This window comes from Dermochelys coriacea, chromosome 6, assembly GCF_009764565.3.
Source record: "Dermochelys coriacea isolate rDerCor1 chromosome 6, rDerCor1.pri.v4, whole genome shotgun sequence".
In the NCBI taxonomy this organism is placed as follows: Eukaryota; Metazoa; Chordata; order Testudines; family Dermochelyidae; genus Dermochelys; species Dermochelys coriacea.
In genome coordinates this window covers 54,927,486-54,954,898 of record NC_050073.1, presented here as the reverse complement: position 1 = coordinate 54,954,898, position 27,413 = coordinate 54,927,486, and the positions used below count along the sequence as shown (strand labels likewise).

Genomic DNA, 27,413 nt, shown 5'->3' with positions numbered 1-27,413 from the left:
TTTTTTTTAGCAGTGAAGGTAATCAGTGGAACAGGTTGTGGTAGACTCTGCATCGCTGGCAATTTTAAAATCAAAATTGGATGATTTTCTGAAAATGTTCTGGAAGCTTTTGAGGGGAAGTTCTCTGACTTGTGTTGTACAGGACATCAGGCTAGATGATCACAATGGTCCCTTTTGGCCTTGGAACCTATGAATAATTCTCACTAAATTTTATTCCTGTCATAACCTGCACAATTCTGGGAAAGTGAGCTGGAGTTTCTTGTGCTCTGTGTATCAATAACAAAATTGTTAATTAAGTTCCGATTGCCAGGGCACATTTTGCCGTTTGTTGCACCTGTGCTCTCCCCATACAGAATATAATAGGATTGAGCAGTGTAATTTAAGGCAGAGTTTGACTTGCAGAATCTTATTACTGGTGGGGATGCCTATTCCAGAAAGAACCTAGCTTGACTCTGATTTTATGGTGAATGTGTAGTGCTGGCAGTTAGACAACACAGTTTTGTACTTGTAAACGGAGTACAGTTGATCTGGAAACAGAAACAATGAGTCCCAGGAGGCTATTTTTTTAATCTTTTTCAGAGTAGAAGTGCACTTTAATCTGCACTGTAAAATTAGAGTTGTTGTCTCAATTTCCCCTCTCCTATTCCTAGTGCATTTGCACTAGAAATGAGGTTTTATACCTCCCCATCCATAGACGCAGGAACTATGGGTGTGGAGGGTGATGCAGCACCCCTGGGCTGCCAGCCCCAAGCTCCTGAGCTCTCAGCTGCCAGTCTCAACTCTGGGGTGTGTGTTGTGGGGTGGTTGGACAGTGGCAAAGGGGTTGGCTTTCAGCACCCCCACTGTTAAAAATGTTCCAGCGCCACTGTTCCCATCCCATTAAAATAAATAAATTCCAACGAGTGCATGAGGATTTTTCCTTCCATGATTCAGTGGGATATGAGAGGCTGGAAGTGCAAAGTGAACTTTAAGGGCATAGGAGACACTTCTGAATTGCACTAGTTAAAATCTGAGCACATTTCATTCAGGGCAGCCAGTGCAGACTAGGCAAAGAGTGAGACTCTAATCCCAAATAGTCAAGAGTTCAGTTCTAACCCTAAACAGGCATTTTTATAAACAAATAACTACCTTCCTAGCATACTAAGTATTTGAGGTGTTAAAGGTTTGTACCCCTAGTAAATCTTTGTACTAGAAAAATCACATGAACATGTACATGCATGCGCACAGGAAACGCAAGGAGAGAAGGGAGAAAATATCTTTCAACACCAAGGAATTAGGGGATATTGACACACAATTGTTGATGCAGACCAAGGCCAAACTGCAGATGAGCAGGAATTAAGATAAGCCTTCCTATCTGAGTGCAAGGCAGCTGGCCCTGCTTCTGTTGCAGTGTTTTTCAAACTATTTATTTAGGAAGTATTAACAGCGTACAAATCCTTGCCATATAACTATTAGAAACAAAACAATAATCATTACAACAGTGAGCTTTTGTTTAAAGAGACATTAGCAAAGGAATATAGTCATCAGATCTCTTTAGTTAACGGCATTATCATATTACAAAATGAGCATCATTACAACACACAAAGCGTCTTAACATGAAGGCATCCATCTGAGTTGGTAAATGCAGTGGTTACCTGATGAGATTGCCCTCGCTGAGTGAAACCTCAGCCCTTCTGTTTGCAAAGTGAGACAGAGCTGTTGAGCTTTGACTCCATTTGGCACTCGTATGAATGTCCTGCTTTTTGGTGAGTGGCACTGTTCATCTATTGTGGTCTCTGAAGTGACCCTTCTGCTTACCCCAGTGACTTATGTGATTAACCCCCTCTTCTGGATCAAGTGCTGCAGGAAGAAATCTGGATTATTACTGTTTGATTAGATATTGAATGACGTATATTGGCCACTAAAAGTTGTTTTGTTGGCCTCCTGAGATTGTCTAATCAAGCATATGTAGAGAGAAAAGCAGGCTGGTATCAAGTAGGGAGTGTTGGAGAGTACAGATCACTAGAGCTAGTCTGTCATGTGGAAGAGTGACTCAAGACCCTAGTTGTCTCGCTGGTCTTCCCAGTGAAAAGAGAATTTCATTGCTAGGCTCAGCTAAAGGAGATTCCTTCTGGCCAGCTATTAATATGGTCTTGACTACTAGGACATAGTCATTTTCCTGTCCGTCTGTAACAGGTGCTGGTTACGTGTAGAAGCATTTATGCGTGCTCAGGATTTATGGTATGGCAGTGGGGGGACTGCTAGACACAGGTGAATAGATGTTGGTTTCTCATTATTTCTTTCATACTCTTGGATATCCCAAAGTGCTTTACAATAACAAGAATGTATATTCCAGGAGTGTAGCAACTGCTATCAGTCTCCATCTACAGACTGTGCACAGCCTAGGTTGATAAAATCTGTTTGATTATTGACCAGGTCATTAGAATTTTTAGTCCGAAGGAACTAAATTCTAAAGGGCCTTCAACAAACTATTTGTTTGTAGCTCTTCGTGAAAAATTAAGTTCCTCCTGTACCTTGTATTGTGGAGACTAGCAGCAGGCACAGACCTCTGCTTAACGGCTCATCTGAAGGTTGCTGCTGCCTTTCCCCTCAGAACAGATTAACAGGGTCCTTATTGTGAATGGCCTTGGTTCTTGGTGGTTATTCAGAGCCCTCTTCTGAAATTAGGTGGCTGAGATGATGATAAATCAGGGGTTCTCAAACTGGAGGTCGGGACCCCTCGGGGGTCATGAGGGTATTACATTGGGGGTCGTGAGCTGTCATTCTCCACCCCAAACCCTGTGTTGCCTGCAGCATTTATAATGGTGTTAAATATATAAAAAGCGTTTTTAATTTATAAGGAGGGGTTGCACTCAGAGGCTTCCTATGTGAAAGGGGTCATCAGCACAAAAGTTTGAGAACTATTGTGATAAATGAAAGAGCATGTTCCAAGGAATCTGAAGAAACAGTGTCTGTCAACCATCAGTGGTGCTGTCTGCAGATACTGTTGTGTCTGTCTCCCCAACAGGAGAATGAGGTGGAAGGCTCATCTTTAAAGGGGAAGTTTCCTTGCACTCTTCTCCATTGCTCTTTTCCTATTTTTTGTTTGTCTCCGTAACATCTATTTCCCAGTCAGTGTGTATGGGGTGTAATGTTCTTTGGCCCATGATCATTTGGAAGCTCAGATTTCAACAGGAAAAGTAGGATTGCACTCTCATTCTCTGCTCCTTTGGGTCCTCAAGTTACAGGTTATAACGTGTTTCTTTCTCTCTCTTCCTTTTTCAGGTTGTCTCCTGCAGCATATTATGCCCAGAGAATGATCCAGTATCTTTCCCGGAGGGACAGCATTCGCCAGCGCTCCATGCGTTACCAACAGAATCGTCTTCGCTCGTCCTCGTCATCTGCTTCCGTCTCAGAGAACCAAGGCCCGTCTGTAGAGGGAAATGATCTGGAGTTTGAAGACTTTGAGTAAGAGTGTGCACCCTGCCTCTTCCCACTACATCACACTGTCTACCCAATGGCTGCTCTATAAGTTTCTATTCTTCAGCAAGCAAACTTGTCTCAGGCTTGTTTAGGCCATTTGATCAGAAATTAGAGCAGCATCTGTCACTAATCAGTCCCCTGCACTTTTATAATAATAAATGAGACACAAATTGAGCTGCCTACTTCACTTCATGATGCCTCCAGCTGACTTGCTGCTGGAGTTCTGGTTAAGCAGTATCCTATCCTGCTCTTCATGTCAAAGGCAGAATCCAAGGCGGGACATGCGCTCAAAGCTATAGCAGAGTAGGAGCAAGTAACATCTTTCAGGGGACAGTGGTGCTTCATTGAGCTGAGTAGAGGGAGAGCACAGCCAGCATGTGCTTCCATTCTCCATTTACTGTAGCTATGGAGACACCTTTGGGGGGCTGGTGAGTACTTTCAAATAGCTCCCTTCTCACAGGGGTTATAAGGTTGAACCCTGACTTCAGTACAGATAACTGGACCAATGTGTGGCAGAAAGAGAGATTCCTCCAGTCAGAGCTGAGGACAGCAAACCTCTAGGATGACTGGTTCTCTCACACACTATTTCTGCTGAGTAGTTTTCCTCTTAGCTGAGACCATCCTCCATTCTTAATCCCCTGTGCTGGGTTCCATGCAAGCCTCTGCTTGGAACTGTGCTGTTGGACCATTCTGTATTCTCACTTTGTGCCCTGACAAACTGACTTGCAGCAAGTTCTTTCCACTATATGGAAGGGTGAGGTTCTTCACACAGCCATCTGACTAACTGTAGTGGGTTGCTCAAAGAGCTTGGGATCCAGTTACTGTCAGAGGCACTGAGATAAGAAAGGTACATTTTGCATTCCCTGCTCTGCTGATTGTGACCTTTCCATTCATTCATTACTCGTTCGATTTCAAAGTAGAATTTTCCCAGCTGTTGCAAGTATCCACTTTTATTTTGATCCTTATCACACTTAGTTCTCCATCCACAAGATCCCCACACAAAACAATCTGCTATGGGGTATTGGGACTGTGGGAGCCGTGAGCACCCCAATAGCCTGGGCTTCTAGACTGTCTTCAACAGTGTCTCCTTCTGGCATCAGAAGGATTGACCTCTCCCACTGCCAGAGTTCTTACCGTCACTTCCTACAGTGCCACCTGCTGGGGTAGCAGCATACCCCATGTCATTTGATTCAAGGTGAAGCCCCTTTTATGAAGGACAATATTGAACCTAACACCTCCCAGAGTAGCAGCAGATAAATCTCTTTCCTGGTGAGGATTAAGGGGGTGGCAGAATTTTTCTGAAATGTTATTCTGTGGAGCTGTCATTTCATGCTCCAGCAATTAAATACTCAAAAGTGCAGGGGGAGTGCATGCATCTTCCCTTTCCATTGTGGCCTTGTTTGTGTAAGATGTAAATGAGGGGAGATATGCAGAAGTATCAGCTGCCTAATAGCTTTCCCTAAGCAACTCTACGGCTGAAGGAGCATCAGTGTGACAGCCTCACGGACCCATTTTGTGAGGGGAGATCCCAGAAAACACAGCCCTTAGTATTTCCATTCTTGCCTCCCATTCATCTTCTGGGAAAGGTGGTTCTGCTGGTGAAAATGGATGGTACATTCTCCTTTCACACAGCAAATCCGATACCTGTAGAGAAATGTGTTCCCCTGCAGATAATATTCACGCAATGCCAGAGCCCATTCCAGGAAGCAATTCACTCAGGCACACTGAGGTCGCCTTTCATTTCATGCTGAGGGAAAAGGAGTCTTTCTTCCCTCTGTGCTAACCGAGCTTTTTGGGAATGAATGTTCCATGTTGAATTCTGCCCCTCTGCATCTTACAGGTATTCTCTGTCTCTCTTTCCTCTGCTTCATCGTCTCTCTGGCTGATAACAGGGACCTAGTGTGGAGGCCTTTGCACTGGAACTTGTCTTGTGACTCATCTTTCAGTTTTGTCCGCTGACCTCTCACAGTGAAGCCTCTTTTGTTTTCCTTCCACTTTCCAACTGTCCCTTCTGTGCTTTCCCTTTTCTGATTCATCTTTCCCTTTTCTGCTCTTATTGAGCTGGTTTAGCTTCCAGTTACCCGCACTGTCTAGGGCACCCCACCTTTATCCTTCCAAGGGCTCAAGGCATAACGTGGTTAATTTAGGCACCCCCACCCTTTCCCAGTTCCTAGGGCTCCAGGCGTATTCTTCTGAGGGTTTGCGGGACCTTTTACTGGTGAAAGTGCCTTATACAGTAATATTCTTAACCTCTATTTATTAACAGTTACCAAAGCAGAATACACATGCTAAGCATACAGTGCTCACCACTGCCAATAAGGCAGACATACTTTTCCTGAAAAAAGAAAAGGAGTACTTGTGGCACCTTGGTCACCATGAAAAGTTTTCCTCCTCCTCCTCCCCCCCCCCCCCCCGCTGCTGGTGATGGCTCATCTTAAGTGATCACTCTCCTTACAGTGTGTATGATAAAACCCATTGTTTCATGTTCTCTGTGTGTATGTAAATCTCCCCACTGTATTTTCCACCAAATGCATCCGATGAAGTGAGCTGTAGCTCACGAAAGCTTATGCTCCAATAAATTTGTTAGTCTCTAAGGTGCCACAAGTACTCCTTTTCTTTTTGCGAATACAGACTAACACGGCTGCTACTCTGAAACCATACTTTTCCTGGTGGTCAATTAGGATCAGGTTGTCCGGAGCTCCTCCAGTTTCTGCCTGATATGGTTGGTGGGGTGTTGAGTCTGGCAGCTCTGACCCTGGGCTGTGTCCTGAGGTTAGATTCCAAGAAACTTCCTTTCGGACCCCAGTTTATATAGTGAAACTTGAGCCCTGCTTAGCTATACCTTACCCAATCATTTTAAACTAAAGTACTACAAAACAATTCTTTGACCAATCCTAACATATTGTGAAACAATTCTTTAACCAATCATACTCCACCACCTTAATTGATTTAAATCTTGTGAAATTAGTTATGTAACAGACAAACAAAGAACCAGACAGAAATCATATAGATAAACAATAGAGAAGCAGGAACCATGAAGGCAAAACAATAAAGACTTATAGATTTCACAGTCACAACTGTTAATAAGTGATTCCTTGCCAGACAGAATGCTGTCAAACAGTTTTCTTAAGATGTTTAAAGATCTGTCTCTTTATCTGGTGATGGTGGGTACTGTTAGGACAGGAGCTCCTTCTTAACAGCCCAATAGTTCTTTGTTTTAATGTAATTTAGATGGAATGCAAGGATGTGATTTTTTTTTTTCCCCCCCCCCGGCTTTATAGCTCATGACTGCTGCTGTCCTAATATGGCTGCAGAAAAAAGGCCTCAGACCTTAAACCACATATCTCCAGCCTTCTGTGATGGATGAGAAAGATGGGGATAAGACAGTACTTTGATCTTCCCTCATCACCATGCTTTTCAGCTTTCAGTGGCTTGCTTTTGCTTCTGGAATCCTAGAGAGCATTCCCTGAAGTGTCAGCAAACTGCCTTGGTTTCTTGTCTTTCTATTCTGGATGAATCCAATTGTAAATTTTCTCTCCCCTTCTTCAGTCTTTGTTTAGGGATCCTGGCGAAGGAGGCATATGTGATGGTTAGTACCCAGGTGCTCTACTGGATCTGGGCCTCTGAGCTGGCAGCGATAGTTGTCATCCTTCACCCTTTCCATATTTGCACAGGGCTCTGGAGGCCCAGGCCTTGTTCAGCTCCTTCACTCTTTTTTGCAGGGTTTTAAGTTTTAAGGGTTATTATTGTGTGCTTTCAGATTTGCTGGCCCACAAGAAACTTGTTCCCCAGCAATGCCAAGTTTACACTCTTGTAGCCCTGTAGCATTGCCACCAGTACCCACCTTCTCCTCTCTGCCCCAAACCCCGCTCTCTCCTGTGCAACCCTGTTGAGATTTTCTCCTAAGACAGATTCTGTTCACTTCCCACTCATATATGTTTAACCTCTCAGCTTCAGCATACTTTTCCATACTAAGTATGACTGACAAATGTAAGCTCAGGGCTTGTCTGCACAGGAAAGTTATGCCAGTATAAACTAAGATGTGAATTTAAACTGTTATAGTTATAGTGGTATATCTCCCCATGCCGACACACTCTGATTCAGGAATAGGAGTGTCCATGTGGGGCCTATCTAACTACACTGAAACAATTCTAGCAGTATAACTGGTAAAAGTTTTCCCTGTAGACAAGCCCTCATCCATCTTGGGCTCCCTAATGTCCCAGCCTTGTTTGCAATCCTCCAGCATACTTGAAATGAGGAGCATGCTTTGGTACATTTAATGAGGGGAAGATGTCCTTGTTGTTGATTTCAGTAAATCCAGCAGGCTTAAAATTCCTTAAATTGCCTTGCATGAGAGAGCAGGTTTCTCTTGGAGATTTCCTTTCACTTGGAGCACTTCTGACACAGGGGTCATCCTTGCAGTGGGCAATGCTCTTGGAGTTCCTTGGACACCAGCAGGTTAAAATCTTTGCATGCAGTACAGATTGATTGCCATATTCATATGCAGAAATATTTCCGTGTCCTGAATTTCTGCCTTCTATCTCCCTGTCTCTGTCTGCCGCACGCATGGGAGAGAATGCAGATTTACTGTGTGTGTTTGTCAGAAAGGCAAATATTTAGGTCAATATGTTGCTCTGTCTGAAAACCTTCACGGAAATGCTTCACCACAGTTTCATAAAGGGTTTCAAGCCAAGTCTAAAGGTGTGATTGTGGCTGACTCCCTCTGTCTGCCTTCAAAAATGGGCTGCCTGTTAGAATATAGATTGGGAAGAGCTCAGCAATTACATTTGTTTAATCTTTGTACCTTCTCCCCTTCTATATGTGTGCTGTCTCTCTCCCATTCTCTACTCTGACTCCGGTACTATTCATCCCATAGGAGACGTCACTGTTATACCAGCACTGCTCACTGTTAGCTCTGTTTCTTCCCTCCTAAATCCTGTAAATTGGACTGTAAAGGCGAACAATTCCCATCAGTACTGGGAAAGATCCTTTCTGATATGTAACTGTGACACAAATGAGCAGTCCTCGGCAGTATCTCTTATGGACAAGGAGAGGGACTGGGCTCTTTGAACTGAGGTCCCATCATGATATTTAGGTTTTTCAGTTCAATGCAAGTGCACTAGAAATGCCTAGACAGAGATCTGTGACTGGAGTGTGTGCACAGCTGGTGCCAGTCTTTGGCAACGCCAATCGATAAGATCATGGGTTCATGACAGCCACCTATTGACTTGCAGAGTGGATGAGTGTTCTTCAGAATGTTCACATGCTTCAGAGCATCAAGGATTACTTGGTTCTCTTCTATAATGAGGCCAGCTGTGGAATGTTTGGTTCCCAGACCTACAAGTCTCTTAGCAAGTTACCTTGCAGCAGGTTTAAATTAAATACTCTAGGCATGGTAGGATAAGCCATGGCCTTTCCAACAAAGGCCTCCAGCCTCCTACCTGCCTTCTCTTCACCATTCTTGACAGCCTCACTGACCTCTCACACTGGGATCCAAAGGAGTCATCTCAGAGTTCCTCCAACAGCTGTCATCTTTTCATAAAGAAACGGGAGGCTTTAGGATCTGAGAGCTGCACCCTCTGACCTTGATTTTATAAAGAAGAGAACTGGTTTACGTTCAGTGCCACTCTCTTCTATCCTACATGGAGATGTTCCATAATTATCAGATTTCCAGTGCCTTTGAGAACTTGAATTTACATGCACTGGCAGAGGTATGGGGTAGTTACTTCGGTGAGCAGCACAGCAGACTATTACTGTTTTGTCTTGTCACGGTGACTTCTCCATTCCAGGCCAGCTTATAAGTAAAGCTTGTGAGGTTGACTTGGTCTGCTTATTTACACATACACAAAGGGGAAAGATATATGGCTGGCTAAACATTCAGCCAGGAAGATCAGGAGATCTCCTCTTTTTCAAGAGGATACATAAGGTGACCAGTTCTGAGATGTAGGCCAGAAGGAACTGTGATCTGTAGGATCGTTAATGCAAGAACAAGAAGTGTCATCCTGGATGGTTGAATTTATATGACCACCATATAAATAAAATGAAAAAAGAAACTAGCAGATGCATACATGAGACTTCTGGGTGACATGTGCCTGGCCAAGAAATGCTGATGAGCAGAGACTTCTAGGACCTTGATGTACAAATACTCCAGGCATAGATATTGCATAAGATCTTAAGAACAGCCATACTAGGTCAGACCAATTGTCCAGCTAACCCCATATCCTTTCATTTGACAGTGGCAAATGCCAGATGCTTCAGAGGGAATGAACAGGTAATCATCAAATGATCCATCCCCTGTTGTCCGCTCCCAGCTTCTGGAAAACGGTGGCTAGGGACACCCAGCGCAGGGGGTTGCATCTCTGACTATCTTGGCTAATAGCCACTTGGGTCCTAGCCTTCTTAACTTATCTAATTCTTTTTTGAACCCCATTATAGTTTTGGCCTTCACAACATCCCCTGGCAACAAGTTCCACAAGTTGACTATGCATTGTATTAAGAAGTACTTCCTTTTATTTGTTTTAAACCTGCTGCCTGTTAATTTCATTGGGTTACCCCTGGTTTTTGTGTTATGGGAAAGGATAAATAACACTTCCTTATTTACTTTCTCCATATCATTCACGATTTTATAGACCTCTATCATATCCTCTCTTAGTCGTCTCTTTTCCAAGCTTTCCCAGTCTTTTTAATCTCTCCTTATATGGAAGCTGTTCCATAACTCTAATCATTTTTGTTGCCCTTCTCGGTACCTTTTCTAATTCTAATATATCTTTTTTTTGAGATGTGGTGACCAGAATTGCATGCAATATTCAAGGTGTGGGTGTACCAGGGATTTATATAATGGCATTATGATATTTTCTGTCTTATTGTCTATTCCTTTCCTAATGGTTCCTAACTACTTGTCTCTCTGCAGGAGATGTAGATGTGAAAATTGCAAATTGTCCGTGATCACTTTTACTGGCATAACTACAACGAATACTCTTCTGAGTGATGGTTTCTTGTCACTGGAGTCCAGATAGAGCTGTTAAAAGCAGGAGCTTAAATTTTTTCTGTACCTGACTTTATTATTCCATTTTCGTCCCAGATCCTCTTTATCTCTCTTCCTCTGCATCTAAGGAGGAAGCGTAGTGGGGTACTGATTTAAGCTTACTCCTATCCCACATTGCTTTGCTTCCCATTGTTTGATGAAGAGGGGCATTCTCAGAAGCAGTTTAAGTAGAAAGGGATCACCTAGGACTTGGTGGTGGTTTTTGTTTTCGTTCTGTCTCTTTCTACTAAAAATCTTTGTATTGGGACACTAAGCACTGGGATATCACTAACAAACATGCAACAATTTATATTAATTATATTCCTCTCCTTTAAAACAGTGCAGGTAAAGAACCCTGGAAGGACTGGAGGAATGGGAAAGATACTGAATCTACACTTTGCTTACTAGTGGTTGGGAAGTGTCTTAATTTGGCCTGTGACCTACTCATCATAGCCTGCAGCTCTGTCTTCCCTGATTCTTTACATTTATTTTTAACCTCTTGCACCCCTCTTCTTAGTCTTAATGCACAACGACAATGCATGGATGTAGTGATAGTTCAAGACTTCTTCCTTGCAGTGAGACTGCTATTAGCAGGATATTGTTAGCTTCTGCAGAATAGCATCCTGTTACCATGAATGCTGACTCCCACAAGGGTGCTGCTTGGATGAGTTTTTGCATACCAGTGCCAACTTAGGCTTCAGTAGCTTGAGCTTCCTGGCAACAGTGCTCTCACAGCGTTGATGGCTCCAGCTTCCTGAGCAATTCTGATGACTCTCAATAAGATGGGGCACTCTTAAAACTATGTTCTTTCCTAAGAGTAGCTCCAGGAAGTAACCACCTGTCTGTATTCTGCAATTGCTGCCTGTAACTCCCTCACACAACAGCATTATATTCATTGCCTTCCATTTGCTTTGAGTTTATAGCAGTGAAATTGATGAGCAGAAGGGACCAAATATAGTTGATGGGGAATGGGGGAGCAATTTAGGAGGAAAGGAGAGTCATTGCTTGCATCTGATTGGCCATGCAGGGCTTTGTGTTAAATGCTCTTTGATCTTCTACAAGGTCATGATCCCAAACAAATAGCACTTTCAACTCTTCCTCCCCCCCCCCCCCCCAATCACCTGTTGGGTGAGAATCCTGGAGTCTGTTAATGGCTCAATATGTAGAGAAGTGGCTTTATGTTAATTTTTGACCCCCTAAGTCCAGTATGGATATTGAAAGTCTACGGTGAGCAGCCAGTGTATGTTGCAGGGCTGTAAAGTGTTTGCAGAGTAGCACCAATTACTGTGAGTATTCTTGCTGTTGGGATAGACCTGGTGTGGGGTCTCCCCGTCACACTTACTGATGGGAAGTAGTCAAATGGACAGTAAATGTTGGGAACTTTACCTTGGCTAATGCAGTTGTCCTATCTCTGGAAGGAGGCTGGTTCCTGGGCGGTGTGCTCTGTTTATACAGGCAGAGCCCTAGTGATGTTCCAGACAGAACCTGCATGGTTGTGGTAGTTTTATATTATTTTGCTATTTACAGACAGTTTCAGTCTATCCCATGAAGCTTCCAAGCACTAATGACTAATGCAGCCACTGATTTGGTTAGTCTCATTTCAAAAGGTGATGGTGGGTCCCTAATCATATGTCAATGTGACAGGTGGGATTGGAATAGACACAACTGGTTGCCTGTTCAGAACGTATATAGTAAGCTTGTGAGTCTGTTTCACTGTGCTTTCAAATTGGTCTTTTTCTGAGGTGATTAATCCTCAGCATTTAGCTGGGAGCTGCTGCTGTGTTTCTCTTTTGACCAGGTGATGAATCCTCTAGTATGTGGTGCTTGTCAGAGACACTTGACCTTCTGAAGTGCATTTTTTTTTATCTTGTAAAACTCATTTTATTTCTTCCTGAATGGCCCTCTGAGAGGTAATCAAGACTGTGTTCTTTTTGGCAGTCAGGAGAGCTGTTAATAAATGCAGCCATCTAGAATCCTGCTGGCTTAAGGAAGCTTTAGCTGATAAATTGATGAGGATTTCTCTGGTGTTTCCCCTGGAACAGCTTCTAGTGAAAGATTATCATATTTAGCTTTCAGAAGAAAAAGGTGAAATACTGGGAAGGTACCATGTCTTTACTAACTTTACCTGGCTACTATCTCAGCTGTTACACGCACAAGAGATGAAAAAGACCTATTCTGTTAGTTTCCATCTCTTCAGCCATGGACAGGATTGTTCCCTGCAGTCTGTGTCTAGTGCTTTATCTGCTACCTTTGGGAGTTTATTCCACAGTCTTAATACATCTCTCCCTGCCAGTAAAGAGATTTTTGGTGTAACCTAAATTTTTACTTTGCTTAATTTTACCCCATTCTTTCTAATTACATCCCTGTGTTTCACCTTCAGTATTTTTTCCTTCATGATTATTGCATCTTTCAAATACTTGTAAATGTTTGATCCCTGTTTACTCATTTCTTACCAAGTTATGCATGTATAATTGTGATTCTTTTCTTCTAAATCCCTTAAGCCCTTTACCTACTGTGGGTGTTAGTAGTTATTTCTGTCCTTGTAATATCTAGGTGCTGTGCGCATGCGCGCACACGCGTGCACCCTTCCTGCCCAAAGAGATCTGGTAATGAGATGTCCAGAATTAAGTGCAGTATTTTGGGTAGGGTGTCCCTGTGGTATTTTGGGTAAGGTGTCCCTATGCCCAAAACTATGTCAGGAGCAATTGCTGCCTTTCTGCTTTGGGGCATGAACATAAGAACGGCCTTCCTGGGTCGGACCAAAGGTCCATCTAGCCCAGTATCCTGTCTTCTGACAGTGACCAATGCCAGGTGCCCCAGAGGGAATGAACAGAACAGGTAATCACTAACTGATCCACCCCCTGTCGCCCATCCCCAGTCTCTGGCTAGGGACGCCATCCCTGCCCATCCTGGCTAATAGCCAGTGATGGACCTATCCTCCATGAGTTTACTTAGTTCTTTTTTGAATCCTGTTATAGTCTTGGCCTTCACAACATTCTCTGGCAAGGAGTTCCACAGGTTGACTCTGCGTTGTGTGAAAAAAATACTTCCTTTTGTTTGTTTTAAACCTGCTGCCTATTCATTTCATTTGGTGAGGCCTCTGAAATTGAGGGACTGGGCACAGAGTACAGTAATCTCTGGTGGAGCCTCCCAAAGAGGGAATTCGCCTCACTGCTCCAACAGGAGACTTCTTGCTGTCATGGTGTATTGCATACTTTTGTCTAATTTGCTGCCTATGTTCATACCTAGTGATGTCTCTGCATTCTGCTTCTTCTTTTATTGAAGGTTTGGGATTATTTTTTTCCCAGATGTGTATTTGGTTTCCATTTTTCCACATTTTGTTTTTATTTACTGCTCGTATTTCTCTTCTCTAAGGGACTTTGATCCTTGTAAGTTCAAGGCAGTGAAAGTTGAGGGCACTTCCAGAAAGAGCTGAGAACCCTGCGGTATCAGGCCTTAGATCCCTTTGTTTCTCTGTCCTCAATGATGTTTGCATCTTTTCCCTATTCAGGACAAAATTAGCAGTTAATTTGTCTTCAGTGGTACCCCATGCAACACACATCCTTTACTTACCAGCATGGGTATGTAGGGTGACTGACAACACATCCTTAGTATCATCCACACATTTCATTTAACATGCTATTTCCTTCCTCCTTCATATTTCTTATGGATTACAGGGTGTGCTATGCCTTGCACCCCTCTGGAGTCTCTTGTGCAGGGGTGGCCAACCTATGGCTCCGGAGCCACATCAGCTCTTCAGAATTTAATATGTGGCTCCTTGTATAGGCATCGACCCCGGGGCTGGAGCTACAGGCGCCAACTTTCCAAGTTGCTGGGGGGTGCTCACTGCTCAACCCCTGGCTCTGCCACAGTCCTTGCCCCTACTCCACCCCTTCCCGCCCCCTCTCCTGAGCCTGCCATGCCTTCGCTCCTCCCCCCTCCCTCCCAGAGCCTCCTGCATGCCACGAAACAGCTGATCGGGAGGGATAGGGAGGCGCTGATGGGTGGATGGGAGGAACTGGGAGAGGGGGCAGGAGCTGATGGGGGGCTGCTGATGTATTACTGTGGCTCTTTGGCAATGTACATTGGTAAATTCTGGCTCCTTCTCAGGCTCAGGTTGGCCACCCCTGTTCTTGTGAGTACACCCTTCTTAGTGATAGGCCTTCAACTTTCATTCACTTCAGGGGAGGTCCTGACTCTTCCACTGGATCGCCAGGCTTCAATACCTCTGTTTCTTCCCATAGCTCCTTTAGCAGGGCCAGTTTGGCTTGGCTGCCTGCAGGAATCTTCTCTCTTAGGAGCTGTGACCAGGACCCGGGGGACCTCACTGAGGTTGCCCAATTAGGGAAAACTGCAAAAAATAGGGCAGGCAATTCCCAAAGCTGGTGGCTATTCCAATACTTAGATTTACCAAGCCACTACAAAACAGCTTCTACAATACCTTACTGGTTGCACAGAAGCCAAAATACAGTTCCCTTATAGCAAACCAGCCATGTGCTTCTACCCAGACACCCAAGTCAAATATGAAAGTTCTACCAATCCCAAAGGATTGGACACATTAACCTCCCAAGTTAATGAATATTTCAGATCTTACCCAAAAACATGCTTATAGCCAATTCTTATTAACTAAACTAAAATTTATTAAAATGAAAAGAGAGTGAGTATTGGTTAAAAAATCAGAATACATATAGACATGAGTACAGTTCTGAGATTAAGTTCCTAGTAGAGATGGTGACCTATGGAGTTACAAAGAGCTCTTAGAATTAGTCCATAGGTTCAGTCCAATGTTCATATCCAGGGGGATCCAGGTGGGACTAGAGATCTCAGTCTTATGACTTAAGCTTCCCCTGCATAAAGCCACAAGCAGATCTGAGATGAAAAGGATCAGGACCTAAGGGTTTTTATATAGTTCCAGGCCTTCCCTTGGCAGCTCAGTGTTCTTAGGCAAACAATAGGCAATCATCGAGACTCTGAAGTAGACCTATTTCCTAAGCATCACTGGTAATTAGCTACACAGATTAACATAAGGCAATTGCCTGTTTTCCACTGTTCGCAGGTGATTTGCTATACATTTAAAAGAGATCAATACAGTGATATTAATATATTTACAGGTTTCAGAGTAGCAGCCGTGTTAGTTTATATTCGCAAAAAGAAAAGGAGTACTTGTGGCATCTTAGAGACTAACAAATTTATTTGAGCATAAGTTTTTGTGAGCTACTTTAAATGTTAAGCTCTCCTTTTGGTCTCTGAATTAACAAGCTACAGCATAGACAGAAACTGTTTGATTACATTGTTAACCTCTAACAGTATATATGTAAACACACAAAAACACAAACATTATCTACTAATGTGTCCCTAAAGATTGACTTTGGATTATTTATCCTGCAGGATGCTTAACCCTTTCTGGCCATGTGTCATAGGAGCTTTGTACCCGAAAATGTATGTGGGGTCACTGTTTTGAAAAGGCTGAACCAAGTTCTACTTTTTAGTCAAAAGGAAAACAGTAGTGGAGAAATGGGTTAAAATAACAAAGCAGGGTTACACATGTGAATCTTACTGAAACTTTATTCTTTCCTGGCAAGTTTTGGGTAAGTTGCACACAGCCTAGACACTTCTCCTGGACTGGGACAGTCAGCCCATGAAACATACTCCATGTCTCACTGTCAGAGAGTCACCTCCAGATGCAGCTGCTCACTTATACTCTTTCCTCTCTAGGCAGGAGTCTTTAACAGTTTAGTGTCCCTTTGATCCTAGGCTTGGACCTTGGAAAAATAAACCTGCTGTGGGTATATCCCAGTCAATAGCTCTGCCAAGGTTCTGTTCAGGAACTGTTGTATTCTTTCTGGAGGTATCCTGATTTTTCTCTCACTGATTTGATTCCTCCTCCAAAAGCCTTTGATTTAGCTCCATGCAGTCATACAGAATAATATCAAGCATGTAAAATGAGGCACATATAACTAGAAATAATACATAAATTTCCCATGAGCTCCACAATGTAACCAAAGATGATAAAATCAAACCCAGTGCCTACTTCACCAATTTTTTATCACTTTTTTCTTTATCAACCTCTAACTATTTTCCTATCCATGTGATTGAAATTTAAATGATTCCATTATAAACAAATTTGCTCTAATCCTTTAAATTAGATTTTGTAAAACATTGTATAAAATGCTCTAAATAAGGTTTTTAGTTATACCTCTACCACATTGTCTTGATCTGCTAACTTAGTAATTCTCTAAAAAGCAATTAGGTTTGTCTGTCATGATTTGATATTTATAAGCCTGTTCTGCTTACTGCTTATACCTCCTAATAAATTTACATGGGATTTTCAGAAGTGTTCAGTGTTGACCTAACTCTAGTCCCATTGCAGTCAATGGGAGCAATTAGACCAACATAGAGTGCTTTTGTCAATACCATCCTAAACCTTTAGAGATTTTTTTTTTCTATTTGATTGTTTTATTAAACTGGGAAATTAAATGTGCAGGATAGTAATTACCAGGATCACTCTTCTTCCCTTTCTTGAAGATCTCCATTACATTTTGCTTTTCTCTAGTGTCTTGGTAACTGCTCAGTTCTTAATGCTTTTTAAAAAATGGCTTAGTTTGGTAAGTTAACTAACATCCTTCTTTACATGCATGTATTTATAGTTCGTTTTTTCAAATCTGCTTTTATCTGTTTATATCAGAGCTTGTTTACACTTACCGGGGGATCGATACATCGGGGATCGATTTAGCGGGTCTAGTGAAGACCCGCTAAATTGACCGCAGATTGCTCTCCCGTCTACTCCTGTACTCCATCTGAACGAGAAGCACAAGGGGAGTCGACAGGAGAGCGTCTCCCGTCAATATAGCATAGTGTGGACCCTGCAGTAAGTAGATCTAAGTACGTCGACTTCAGCTACGTTTTTCATTGTTTGTCGGCATGGTCATGTTTATAGCCCAGATCCTGACACTGGGAAAGGCAGCACCTTTTTGTTTCCTTTTTTCCCACTCTTTGGCAGGGGAGATATTGGGTTGATTTCAGGGGAGTAGCTGCTTTTTATATAGAAGGATTCCACTTATTCAAGTTGTGCGTTTTACTATGCAACTGAACACTGTAAATCTTCCTGATGCTCAGCCATGGTAGCTGGTGAGTCTAATAAGTACCTGACACACGGATAGAAAATTCAAAGCTGAGATGGAATTCAAGTTACTGGTATGGAATATAAAGTCCCACTAGTACTTTGGAGAATTTCGTTGGAAACTTGTTTCATTCTTTGCAGCACTACTTCATATTGGCATACAGTCGTGTTAACATCTGCTGTCTGTAAGCAGAATATATATGGTGCAGAAATAACACAGAAAGCACCATCCATCTTTACCAATCTGTAGGCTTTATCTCCTTTTTTAGAAGGTGCAGGAATAATCTTCAGCTGGCGTCAGGGTAACATCAGCTGCTCCAGCTTTTCAGCAGTAGATGAAGGCTCTCTGGTAACACAAATTTTAGACATTCAGTACGTGGTGATGAACATGGGATTAGGTAAAGATTCTGTAAATTAGTAGATCTGACTAAAAGGTGTCTGCTTGTAATATTCCTCTTCTTCCCTCTCCCCCTAGGCTGTCCATCTCATCATTTAATCATCTTGTTCTTTTTCTTCAGGGACTACAATAAATGGCAATCTTCAGCATTCTTTGGGATTATGGTCTGCTTTTCTTCTTTCGTATCCCAAATCCTGTTACCCAGAGGCCGGGCACACTTGGGGCAGGTGGTTTGAAACTGTAGGATTTGCTTTACCTGCCAATTCACTAGAATTCTTGTTTGTTTACTTTCAGGCCACATTACAAGGCCTCTCTCTTCTCTCAAGCTATTTCTGTGCGGGGGAGGAGAGAGGAATGAATTGGTTGGTGTGGCATGGTAGGAGAGCTCTGAGGTATCTGGTTGGATTTTGGAGGTTGGGTTTAAGACGCTGAATTATTTTTATGATATTTAAATGGAAGCTGGCAGCATTCAGCAGGTGCATTTTAAAAATCAAAATGAATAATTATTAGTCACTGTGGTGCTTCAGGTCTCTGAACCTGCTTGGAGAGGTGGCTATGGGCATTTGCATCCTTTTTTTTCTCTTTATTTCTGTCAGCCGGAATTAATTTCTCATTCCTTTAAAACTTGCTAGAGAAATATTTGTAGATGCAGAGTTTTGCAGGGTGCAGCCTGCTGATTTCTCACTGCGATTCTCCTCTGCAAAAAGCAGCTTCTAACTCCAGTGGATGTCTCTGTGTTGCTGGTTTAAGGGGTTCTCTCCGGGCTAGTTTTGCCTCTCTTCGCTGATTGCCAAGCACCCAGCATGGTTTGAGGCTTGTTAAGAGTTTAAAAAAGCAGATTTGTCTTGGCTTTTTACTCGCTTTAACTGTATGCAGTGGTCTTTGTGCATATTGCTCCCTGTTCTTCAACGGCTTCTTCCTCTCTCCCTCCCTGCACAATGAGACGAGACTGGGGGGTGGTGATGGTGGGGGGGAATAGCTGTTTTTTTCTCTTTGGCAAGAGAATGAAGTTGAGTGCTGACATGCATCATCTTTGGAGAAATTCCACGGCATTCTTTCTGCTATTGATCTGCTTCTTAATGGCCAGGAGGCCTCTTAGTCAATGGGAGACAAGAACAGCAACTTGTTTTCCTTTGCAGACTTCAGGAGCCCTGCTGGTCTCATGTAAATTATGCGCCAGGATCCAGCTATGTGGCCAAGCACTACAACTGCAGGCTGTTGAGGCAGATGGGGAGAGAAATGGATGGATTTCCTTTTCTGGGCTTTTGTTTTAGATTTGATGTTGATGAAGTAAAGTTTAAGATGCTAATGAGCTGTGGAGTGCAACCTCTGCTCTTCTGTTCCCAGCTCTTCAGATGAGTGGGAAACAGCCACGTAATGGACCCTTCTCAGCCCACATTTCCTTGCTTACTGTTAAAAAGAAGTTACACGCACAGCTTGCTGTAGTGGGTTAGGAATTTGCTGCTACCAGGTTTGTTGCATCAGAAAGAGACTTAATATTCAAAAGACTCTAGGAATGAGGATGTATAGCCGTTGAAGCTTCTTGCCTTCAAAGTGCTCTGCAAACATTAGCTTCTCTTCTTAACTCACTGGGAGGTAGCCAAGTATTGTCCCCATTTACAGATAAGGATCTGTGACCCAGGGCAGAGAACAGACTTACCCATGGTCATGCAACAAGTCATTCTCAGAATTTGGAATAGAACCACCCCAATAGTTCATTTCAGAGCAGATTTTGGAGTCAGAGATCAAGTCCAGGTCCTTTTGTGACTCTTCACTATCCTCCTTGCCATATTACTCCAATATATTAAGCTGTGTGGCTTACTAGAGTGGTGAGGAAAAGGGGAATCATTTGTCCATTCTTCAAGGAACACCTGAAGTCCTCCTTTTGTGCTCCAGATAGAAATGATTTGTTTTGAGGGGGTTGAATTCCTAGCTGGGACTGTTTCTTTCTTTTCTGTCTCGTCTGGGAAAACTCACTGTGGGATATGGAATCATTTAAAGCTGACCATGACAAAACAGTGCAGAATAGACTGCAGGGAACAGTTCTGTACTAGCACCTCTGGAGATGAACTATGGAACACAAGAGGCTCAGTATGTGTGAATCACTTTGAGATTGTTGGTGAAAGTTGCTTTGGGAATACAGAATGTTGGAGGCAGATAGCTTGAGCTGATGGTACCTCTGGAGCTCTCTGGCATTACACAAGGTGGTAAATTAAGGTTGCAGGTATTTCTTTCCTGGGGCCTTGTCTTATTATGTGGATATTTTAATGTGCAATATTTTTTGTTTTACTGAAGGGACAATGGAGACAGATCAAGGCACCGAGCTCCCCGGAACGCCCGTATGTCTGCACCGTCGCTTGGGCGCTTCGTCCCCAGGTGAGACCTGTACACCCATCTGGAGATTGGGATAGAAGCTTGGCATTGTCACTTACAACAGAGCTCTCTGCTGCCATGTCAGAGGCTCAGATTCAGTTGCTTGCACGGATCTGATGTGAATTAAATTATCAGTGTCTGGGACTCTTGTGGATGCCTGGCCCTCCTCTTGGAAAAGAGAGGGTGAAATTAGTGTGATTAGCTTTCATAGCCACATTCCCTAGAGCCCTGTCCTGAGCTTCCTTTGAAAGGAAATTGACAGCTGTAGTGTGGAGCCAAAATGGAAAGGAGGAGAAAATCTGATGGGGATTCTCAGGGAAGCATACTGGATCAAAGATGAAAGTGGAGGGAAGAGAAGAGATGGGGATTAGATTGCTGGTATAGCTCAGCAGGTCTTCAATTCCTTGGCTGGATGGAGCATGTAGTGGTGCGGGGAAGGGTTTGTGCTCCTGAGCCATGACCTGCCATTTATCTGCTTGATGGAGCACTCAGATAACTGGGCTCCTCTCTTCGACCTCCCTTTCCCCCTGTTAGGGTCCCAGAGCCCACTACTACTTGCCGAAATTAGATGGGATTCCTGGACTAGAGTCCAAGTTTCCTGGCAACACATTGGAGGTTTTTCTCAGTGTGTGGGGTGTTTCTCACAGCGTGCACTCTCTTTCTTTAGGCGTTTCTTGCTGCCAGAGTACTTACCTTATGCTGGGATTTTCCATGAACGCGGACAGCCAGGGTTGGCCACCCACTCCTCTGTTAACCGGGTCTTGGCAGGTAAAGAAATACCCCTTCTGGAATATAGTGACCGGTGCTAGGTGGGATTCTCTCCAGAGTCTGCGCATAGTGGGTCAGCCTGGGAAAAGAACTATAAGAAGTCTGTATCCATCCTGGTATTGGTATGTAAAGCTCCTGAACTAGCAGAGGATGTGGAACTAGATACTATAGTGATGGGGTTCATACACGTGCCTAGAAGTTGTAGATTCCATACTTTCAGTGCATATTAGGCTCTGTGCTGAGGTTTCCCTAAGGAAGGGAGGAATTTATAATTCTCCTGATGTTTAATTCCCTCCCCAATCTGATTTTTTTTTTAAAGCAATCTGACAGCCTAATGATCAGCTTGCTGCAGGTCCTTCTAATTGAATTATAGGGTGCCTTGTTCATGTTCCGGCTGGCAAGCCACTCACAAGGGAGCGCGGGATTCAATTAAGATCCTAATAAGTGCGTGTTAAAACCTCAGCTGCCACAGCATACAGGCATTCGGAAACCTTAAAGGGCAGGCGGGGGTGGAATGGAAGAAGGGTAGGGCTTTGGCAGCCAGTGAATGAAACAGTTTTATATGATAGATGGTATAATTCTTGAGGGTGTTTCTTGGTGGCGCCTGAGCTGCTCTGTGATCAGTACCAGCAGTGGAGAGGCTTTTTTGGATAAGGGGAAGGTCTATCTATGTACCTGCCAGATGGAGATCCTTTGGCTGCTGCTACTATTGGCAATGGGGCACATGCAGGAAAGGCATGAAACCCCCCTGGAAGGAGCGTGGTCTCCCATTTAGTCTTTCTCTCTCACCATGGTATGTTCAGGCAGAGGCTACCTGCGTGGGGAGAGCCCACGTATTTTGCGTGGCTATATAGTATAATGTGCCAGCGTAGCCTTTAAAACCTCATTATCATCTGTAAAATCCAGAAATGTCTCTGGATCTTTGTCTCTCACTTGCCTCCTAGTCATCCTGCTGCAACAATTGCAAGAGTAACGAAAGCCCAGGCTGTGGAGCACCTCCATCCCACTACCTGATGAGCAGGAAAGCCAGCTTGTAGCATTTAGCTGATGCGCATACTTTCCTCATGACTGTTGCTTGTGTGGAATTTGGCTGTCAGCTTCTGGAAACAGCTCACTGGCAGATAATTACTTGCTGCCAGGCAACACTGCAGAACTCTTCTGTAGTCGGGCTTTGTTGGAGACATCTGCCTTCAGCCCTCCCTGCACAGCACCTCTTTCCCAGTATCTGAGGAGCATTCTATCTTTTCCTGGCATTTAGCTTTAAGAGACGCAGTCAGTTTGCTCCTGGCTTCCAATGATTCCTTCTAGTATTCTACTTCCTCTTCCTTCATGATGTTCTGATGGACAGTAACCCAGTGCAAGAGCCCAATCCTCTCTCAGTGCAGAAAACGTAACCCCCACAATTCAAATGTAAAAACTGCAGCACCCTATCACAGAGACTTCATTAAGTTAAGCAAGCAAGGTGTTTACAGCTCCTCCACTAAATCTCCCAATGACCAAGGTCCATCCCAGTCTCCTCCATGGCAAGATGGACCTAAATTCTATGGCAAGGCCGCTTGGTTTCTGCAGTGTTCCAGTGCATCAGACTGAAAATTGTGCTGCAAATCCAAGTAACTTCCGCAGTGGAGTTTTTATTGAATGATTTTTATTGAAATGCTACATCCCATCCGTGCAGTGGCCCCTTGTGGTGTTTGTTTTAATACTGAATTCAGTTTATTTTACTCCCTTCTCATTTTCAGTTTTTGACATGCCACAGATTTAAGTGTTAACAAGTAACTGCATTATAGAAATTGATGGAGGTCGAAACTTAGCTGTAGACACAGGAGGCTTTTGGAACTCGAGGGAGCTTGGAGTTGTGGAATAAGCACATTCACTCATTTTTGCTAAAATGATTAGCAATGAAATAGCTGAGTGTTAACACAATAGAGTATTAGCTCTGAAATTTAATATTTGAGATAAAAGACCAGTTCACACTGCTCAGAGTTATTGTTTCAGGATGCCTGCTGACTTGGGAAGACCACACTGCATTGGTTTATATTTGGATCAAGTATGGAAGGCTTGGAGCATACTTTTTTTGTGAAAACTCTGAAACTTGCATTCTGAAACACTTTTCTGGGATGGGGTAGATTCTGTGCAAATTTCTTGACCAGTTAATACCCAAGACCTTGCCTATTGTTGTAGCATCTAGGAGGCCTAGTCAAGGGCCAGAACCCCATTGTGCTAGGTACTGTACAAACAAAGAACAAAAGAATGTCCCTGCCCCAAAAGGTATGTCTACACTAGAATAAAAGACCCTTCCCACTCATGGGGTCCCAGAGGTTGGATTCCAGCCCGAGCACAAATGTCTACACCGCAGTTTTACAACCCTGCAGCCTGAGCCCTGTGAGCCTAAGTCAGCTGACCCTGGCCAGCTGCAAGAATTGAATTGCTGTGTAGACTTGCCCAAAGAGTTTTTACAATCTAAGAGGCAAGACAAGAGGCCACAGATGGCTATGGACAGATAGACCAGAAAATCAAGGAAACAATGAGACCATATTGGTCAGCATGATAGGCAGTGGTCTCGATGTACCAGCTGCCTAACTGTTGTTAAGTTTTTTGTAGGTGTTCTGGCAGAGAAGAATTTTAAGGCGGATAATGAGGTAGCTCTGTGGATGTTTATGGGGAACTTCTTCCACATGTGAGGGACAGCATGAGAGAAAGCATAAATGTGCTTGTTTGAAAAATGTAAGAAAAGAAAAGGGGGGGTTGGAGGAGGGCTTCAGAGGCAGGAGTCTACATTTCAGTAGCGAGTGAGAGATAACTAAGGTGGGGATTGACCAGTGATTCTCAAACTTTTGTACTTGTGACCCCTTTCATATAGCAAGCCTTTAAGTGTGACCCCCCCTTAAATATATAAAAAAGTGTTTTTAATTTATAACACCATTATAAATGCTGGAGGCAAAGCGGGCCTTGGGGTGGAGGCTGACAGCTTGCGACCCCCCCCATGTAATAACCTTGCGACCCCCAAGCAGTCCTGACCTCCAATTTGAGAACCCCTGGGATTGACTATGAAGGGCCTTGAAAGTGAAGACAAGCAGCTTATGTTTGATGTGATAGAAAAGGAGGATCCAGTGGAGGGATTCAGAAGAGGGATGACATGTTCAAAGTGATGGGGTAAGAGAAAGATCTTTGCAGCAGCATTCTGAATGGATATGAGTAGGGTAAGACTGCATTTGGCCAACGAAAAATTTTTTGCAGTAATTGAGATGAGACGATGCTTGTACAAGAGAATTAGCTTTGTGGATAGACAGAGGTTTTGTGTCTCAGAGGTTTTGTGCAGAAAGAATCGACAAAATTTAGAGACAGCCTGGGTGTGAGAACCTACAGTGAGGTCCAAATTGAAGGTAACACCCATGTTACAGGCCTGAGTTAACAGGCAGGATGGAGGTGGTGTCCACCGTGATTGAGAAAGGAGGTGGTAGGGTGGGCTTGGAGAGGAAGAACAATTTTAGCCACGTTTCACTTGAGATGGTTAGACATCCAGAAAATGTCAGATTTTAGTTTGGACAGAAGGAAACTAGTCTGCAGTAGAGAGGTAGAGCTGTGACTCATCAGCATAGAAATGGTAGTTTAATTTGTTTGTGGATGAGATAAATCAGAGATAAGGTGTTGCGGGAGAAAGGAAAGAGTCTGTCATTGGTCCCCTGTGGAGCCTCCATAGAAGGTTGAAGAGGGGATGAGGAGGAACCTATGGAGGGCATGTTGAAGGATTAATTATAGAGGTAGGAGGAGAACCAGGAGAGAGAGGAGTCATGGAAGACAAGGGAGGACAAGATTTCAAGAAGAACACAGTCATCTGTGTTGAAGGCAGCTGACTGTCAATTAGGGTGAGGGTGGAGTACTGGTTCTTAGCTTTGGCTAGAAAGAGGTCGTTAGACTTTGATGGGAGTGGTTTCAGTGGAGTGCAAGGGAGGAAGCCAGAAAGGGTCTAGGATGGAGTTGGAGGAGATGAGCTCTTGTCTGCAAATTGAATGAGTTTACAGACAAAAGGGAAGTGGGAGATGAATTTATTAATCTCTAAATCCTTCAGATGTTTACACCCCATGTATGGAAATCTTATGGCTTTTCCAGGAATGCCCATCTCCCACAGACTTGCCTCCAGTCCTCTAGGCAGGACAGGCCTCTGTAGTTCTTTTGCTTTCTCCATTGCCAACCACTTCAGAAGGGAAATGACTTCTGAATGAGACATGCTGATTGGTCACTGAACACCTTTGAAATATCAGTGCTGAACCAGATTGGCTTTGCAGCAATCTGGAAAAAAATTCTCATAGATTATAAGGCCAGAAGGGACCATCGTGATCTAGGGCTTGTCTACACTGCGATGTTGTCGACACAACTTTTGTCTTTTACAGGTACTTAAAAAAGGCCCCCCGTGAAAGACTTGCTGACACAAGTGGCAGTGTGAACGCGGCTTTGTCACTCCTGCCGACAAAGCGAACACTGCTCTCGGGCTGTAAGTATTTTGTCAGCAAAAGTGTGAACAAAATACCGACAGAGCGTTCGCACACGCTGACTTTTAGCGACAAGGCTGTGTTGACACAGCCTTGTCGTTAAAGCTGCGTAGTGTAGACAAGCCCTTAGCCTGACCTTCTGCATTACATAGACCATAGGGCTTCTCTGTATTCATTTCTCTTTGAACTAGAGCGTATCTCTTAGAAAAATACTGTGTCATGATTTAAACATTTCAGTGATGGGGAATCCACTGTAACACATGGTAAATTACCGTCACTGTTAAAAAGTTGCTCCTTATTTCTAGTCTGAATTGTCTAGCTTCAGCTTCCAGCCATAGGATCTTGTTATACCTGTATCTCCTCCATTGAGGAACTCGCTATTATCACACGTCTGTTCCCCATGTAGATACCTACAGACTGTGCTTTAAGTCACGCTTTAACAAAGAGAAGGTTAAGCTGAAGAGTGAGCTCTTTGAGCCTTTTTCTATAAGGCATATTTACTAATCATTCTCATGGCTCTTCTCTGAACCCTCTCCAAGTTATCAACATCCTTTTTGAATTGTGGGCATGCCAAATGGTAATACAACCTACGTATTCTTGCTTGATATAGACCCCTGTTTATGCAGTCAAGGATATCATTATCCTTTTTGGCCACAGCTTTGAACTAGGAGTTCATGTTCAGCTGATTATCCATCACCATACCCAAGACTTTTTCAGAGTCGTGGCTTCCCAGGATAGAGTCCCCATTCTGTAAGTACAGCCTGCATTCTTTGTTCCTAGGTATATGACTTTACATTTGACCACATTAAAACTCACGTTAGTTTTATCCCAGTTTATCAGGTGATGAAGATTGCTCCGTATCAATGACCTGTCCTCTTCGTTATTTCCCATTTCCCTAATTTTTGTGTCATCTGCAAACTTTGTGGTGATTTTTTCTTTTTTCCAGATCACTGATAAAAATGTTAGAGTAGGACCAAGAATCAATCCCTGCAGGCCCCACTAGAAAAACACCAATTTGATGATGATTCCCAGTTCACAACTTATGTTTTGAGAGCTATCGGCCAGTTTATAATCAATTTAATGTGTGCCATGTTGTTTTGTATTCTAGTTTCTTAAAATGTCATGCATTACCAAGTCAAATGCCTTCCGGAAACCTAATGGCATGTCTACAGGGTGGGATAATGTACAGGGGGGGGAGTGTGATTTCCAAAGTGCACTATAGTGTTGTGCATTAATTCGCCCATGTAGACCAGAACTGGTCCTGCTGGTGTGGACTAAATGTTTCCTAGTGCACTCTAACGTAGTGCTGTTTCAAGCAGCATTTTGTTATAGTGCACTAGAGAACTTTTAATGGGGTACCAGCAGGGTCTACCTGGACCAATTAATAAGCAACACATTCATGCACTTTCAAAATCATACTCCTCGTACAGCACATTACCGCACCCTGTAAGCTTGCCCTAAGAATATTATTACATAAACAGTTAACTTTATCAACTAAACTTGTAATCTTGTTAAAAAAAGATGTCATTAGTTTGACAAAATCTGTCTCTAGAAATACTTATTTGATGGCATTAATTATACCCTCTTTTAATTCTTTATTAATGGAGTCCTGTATCAGCTGCTCCATTATTTTGCTCAGCATGGATATCAGGTTGATTACCTGGGTTGTCCTGTTTACCCTTTTTAAATATTTGCACAACATTAGTGTTCTTCCTGGTCAGCTCTTTTAAAACTCTTAGCAGGATGGTGAGGGGTCTCACTGGCCCTCTGGATTCTAAT

The 27,413-nt window shown here is 43.3% G+C and overlaps 1 protein-coding gene across 4 annotated transcripts in view; it reads left to right on the top strand.

Moving 5' to 3' along the window:
- Positions 1 to 27,413, top strand: part of AMBRA1 (autophagy and beclin 1 regulator 1) — a 204,693-nt gene that overhangs the window by 72,855 nt on the left and 104,425 nt on the right. For 3 of the 4 annotated variants that reach the window (XM_038405850.2, XM_043515739.1, XM_043515738.1), the window contains 3 exons: positions 3,265 to 3,447; positions 20,296 to 20,379; positions 21,044 to 21,144. In XM_038405850.2, coding sequence (XP_038261778.1) covers positions 3,265 to 3,447; positions 20,296 to 20,379; positions 21,044 to 21,144 — 368 coding nt within the window. The remainder of the gene's footprint in view (positions 1 to 3,264; positions 3,448 to 20,295; positions 20,380 to 21,043; positions 21,145 to 27,413) is intronic. The other variant, XM_038405851.2, reaches the window with a different exon arrangement.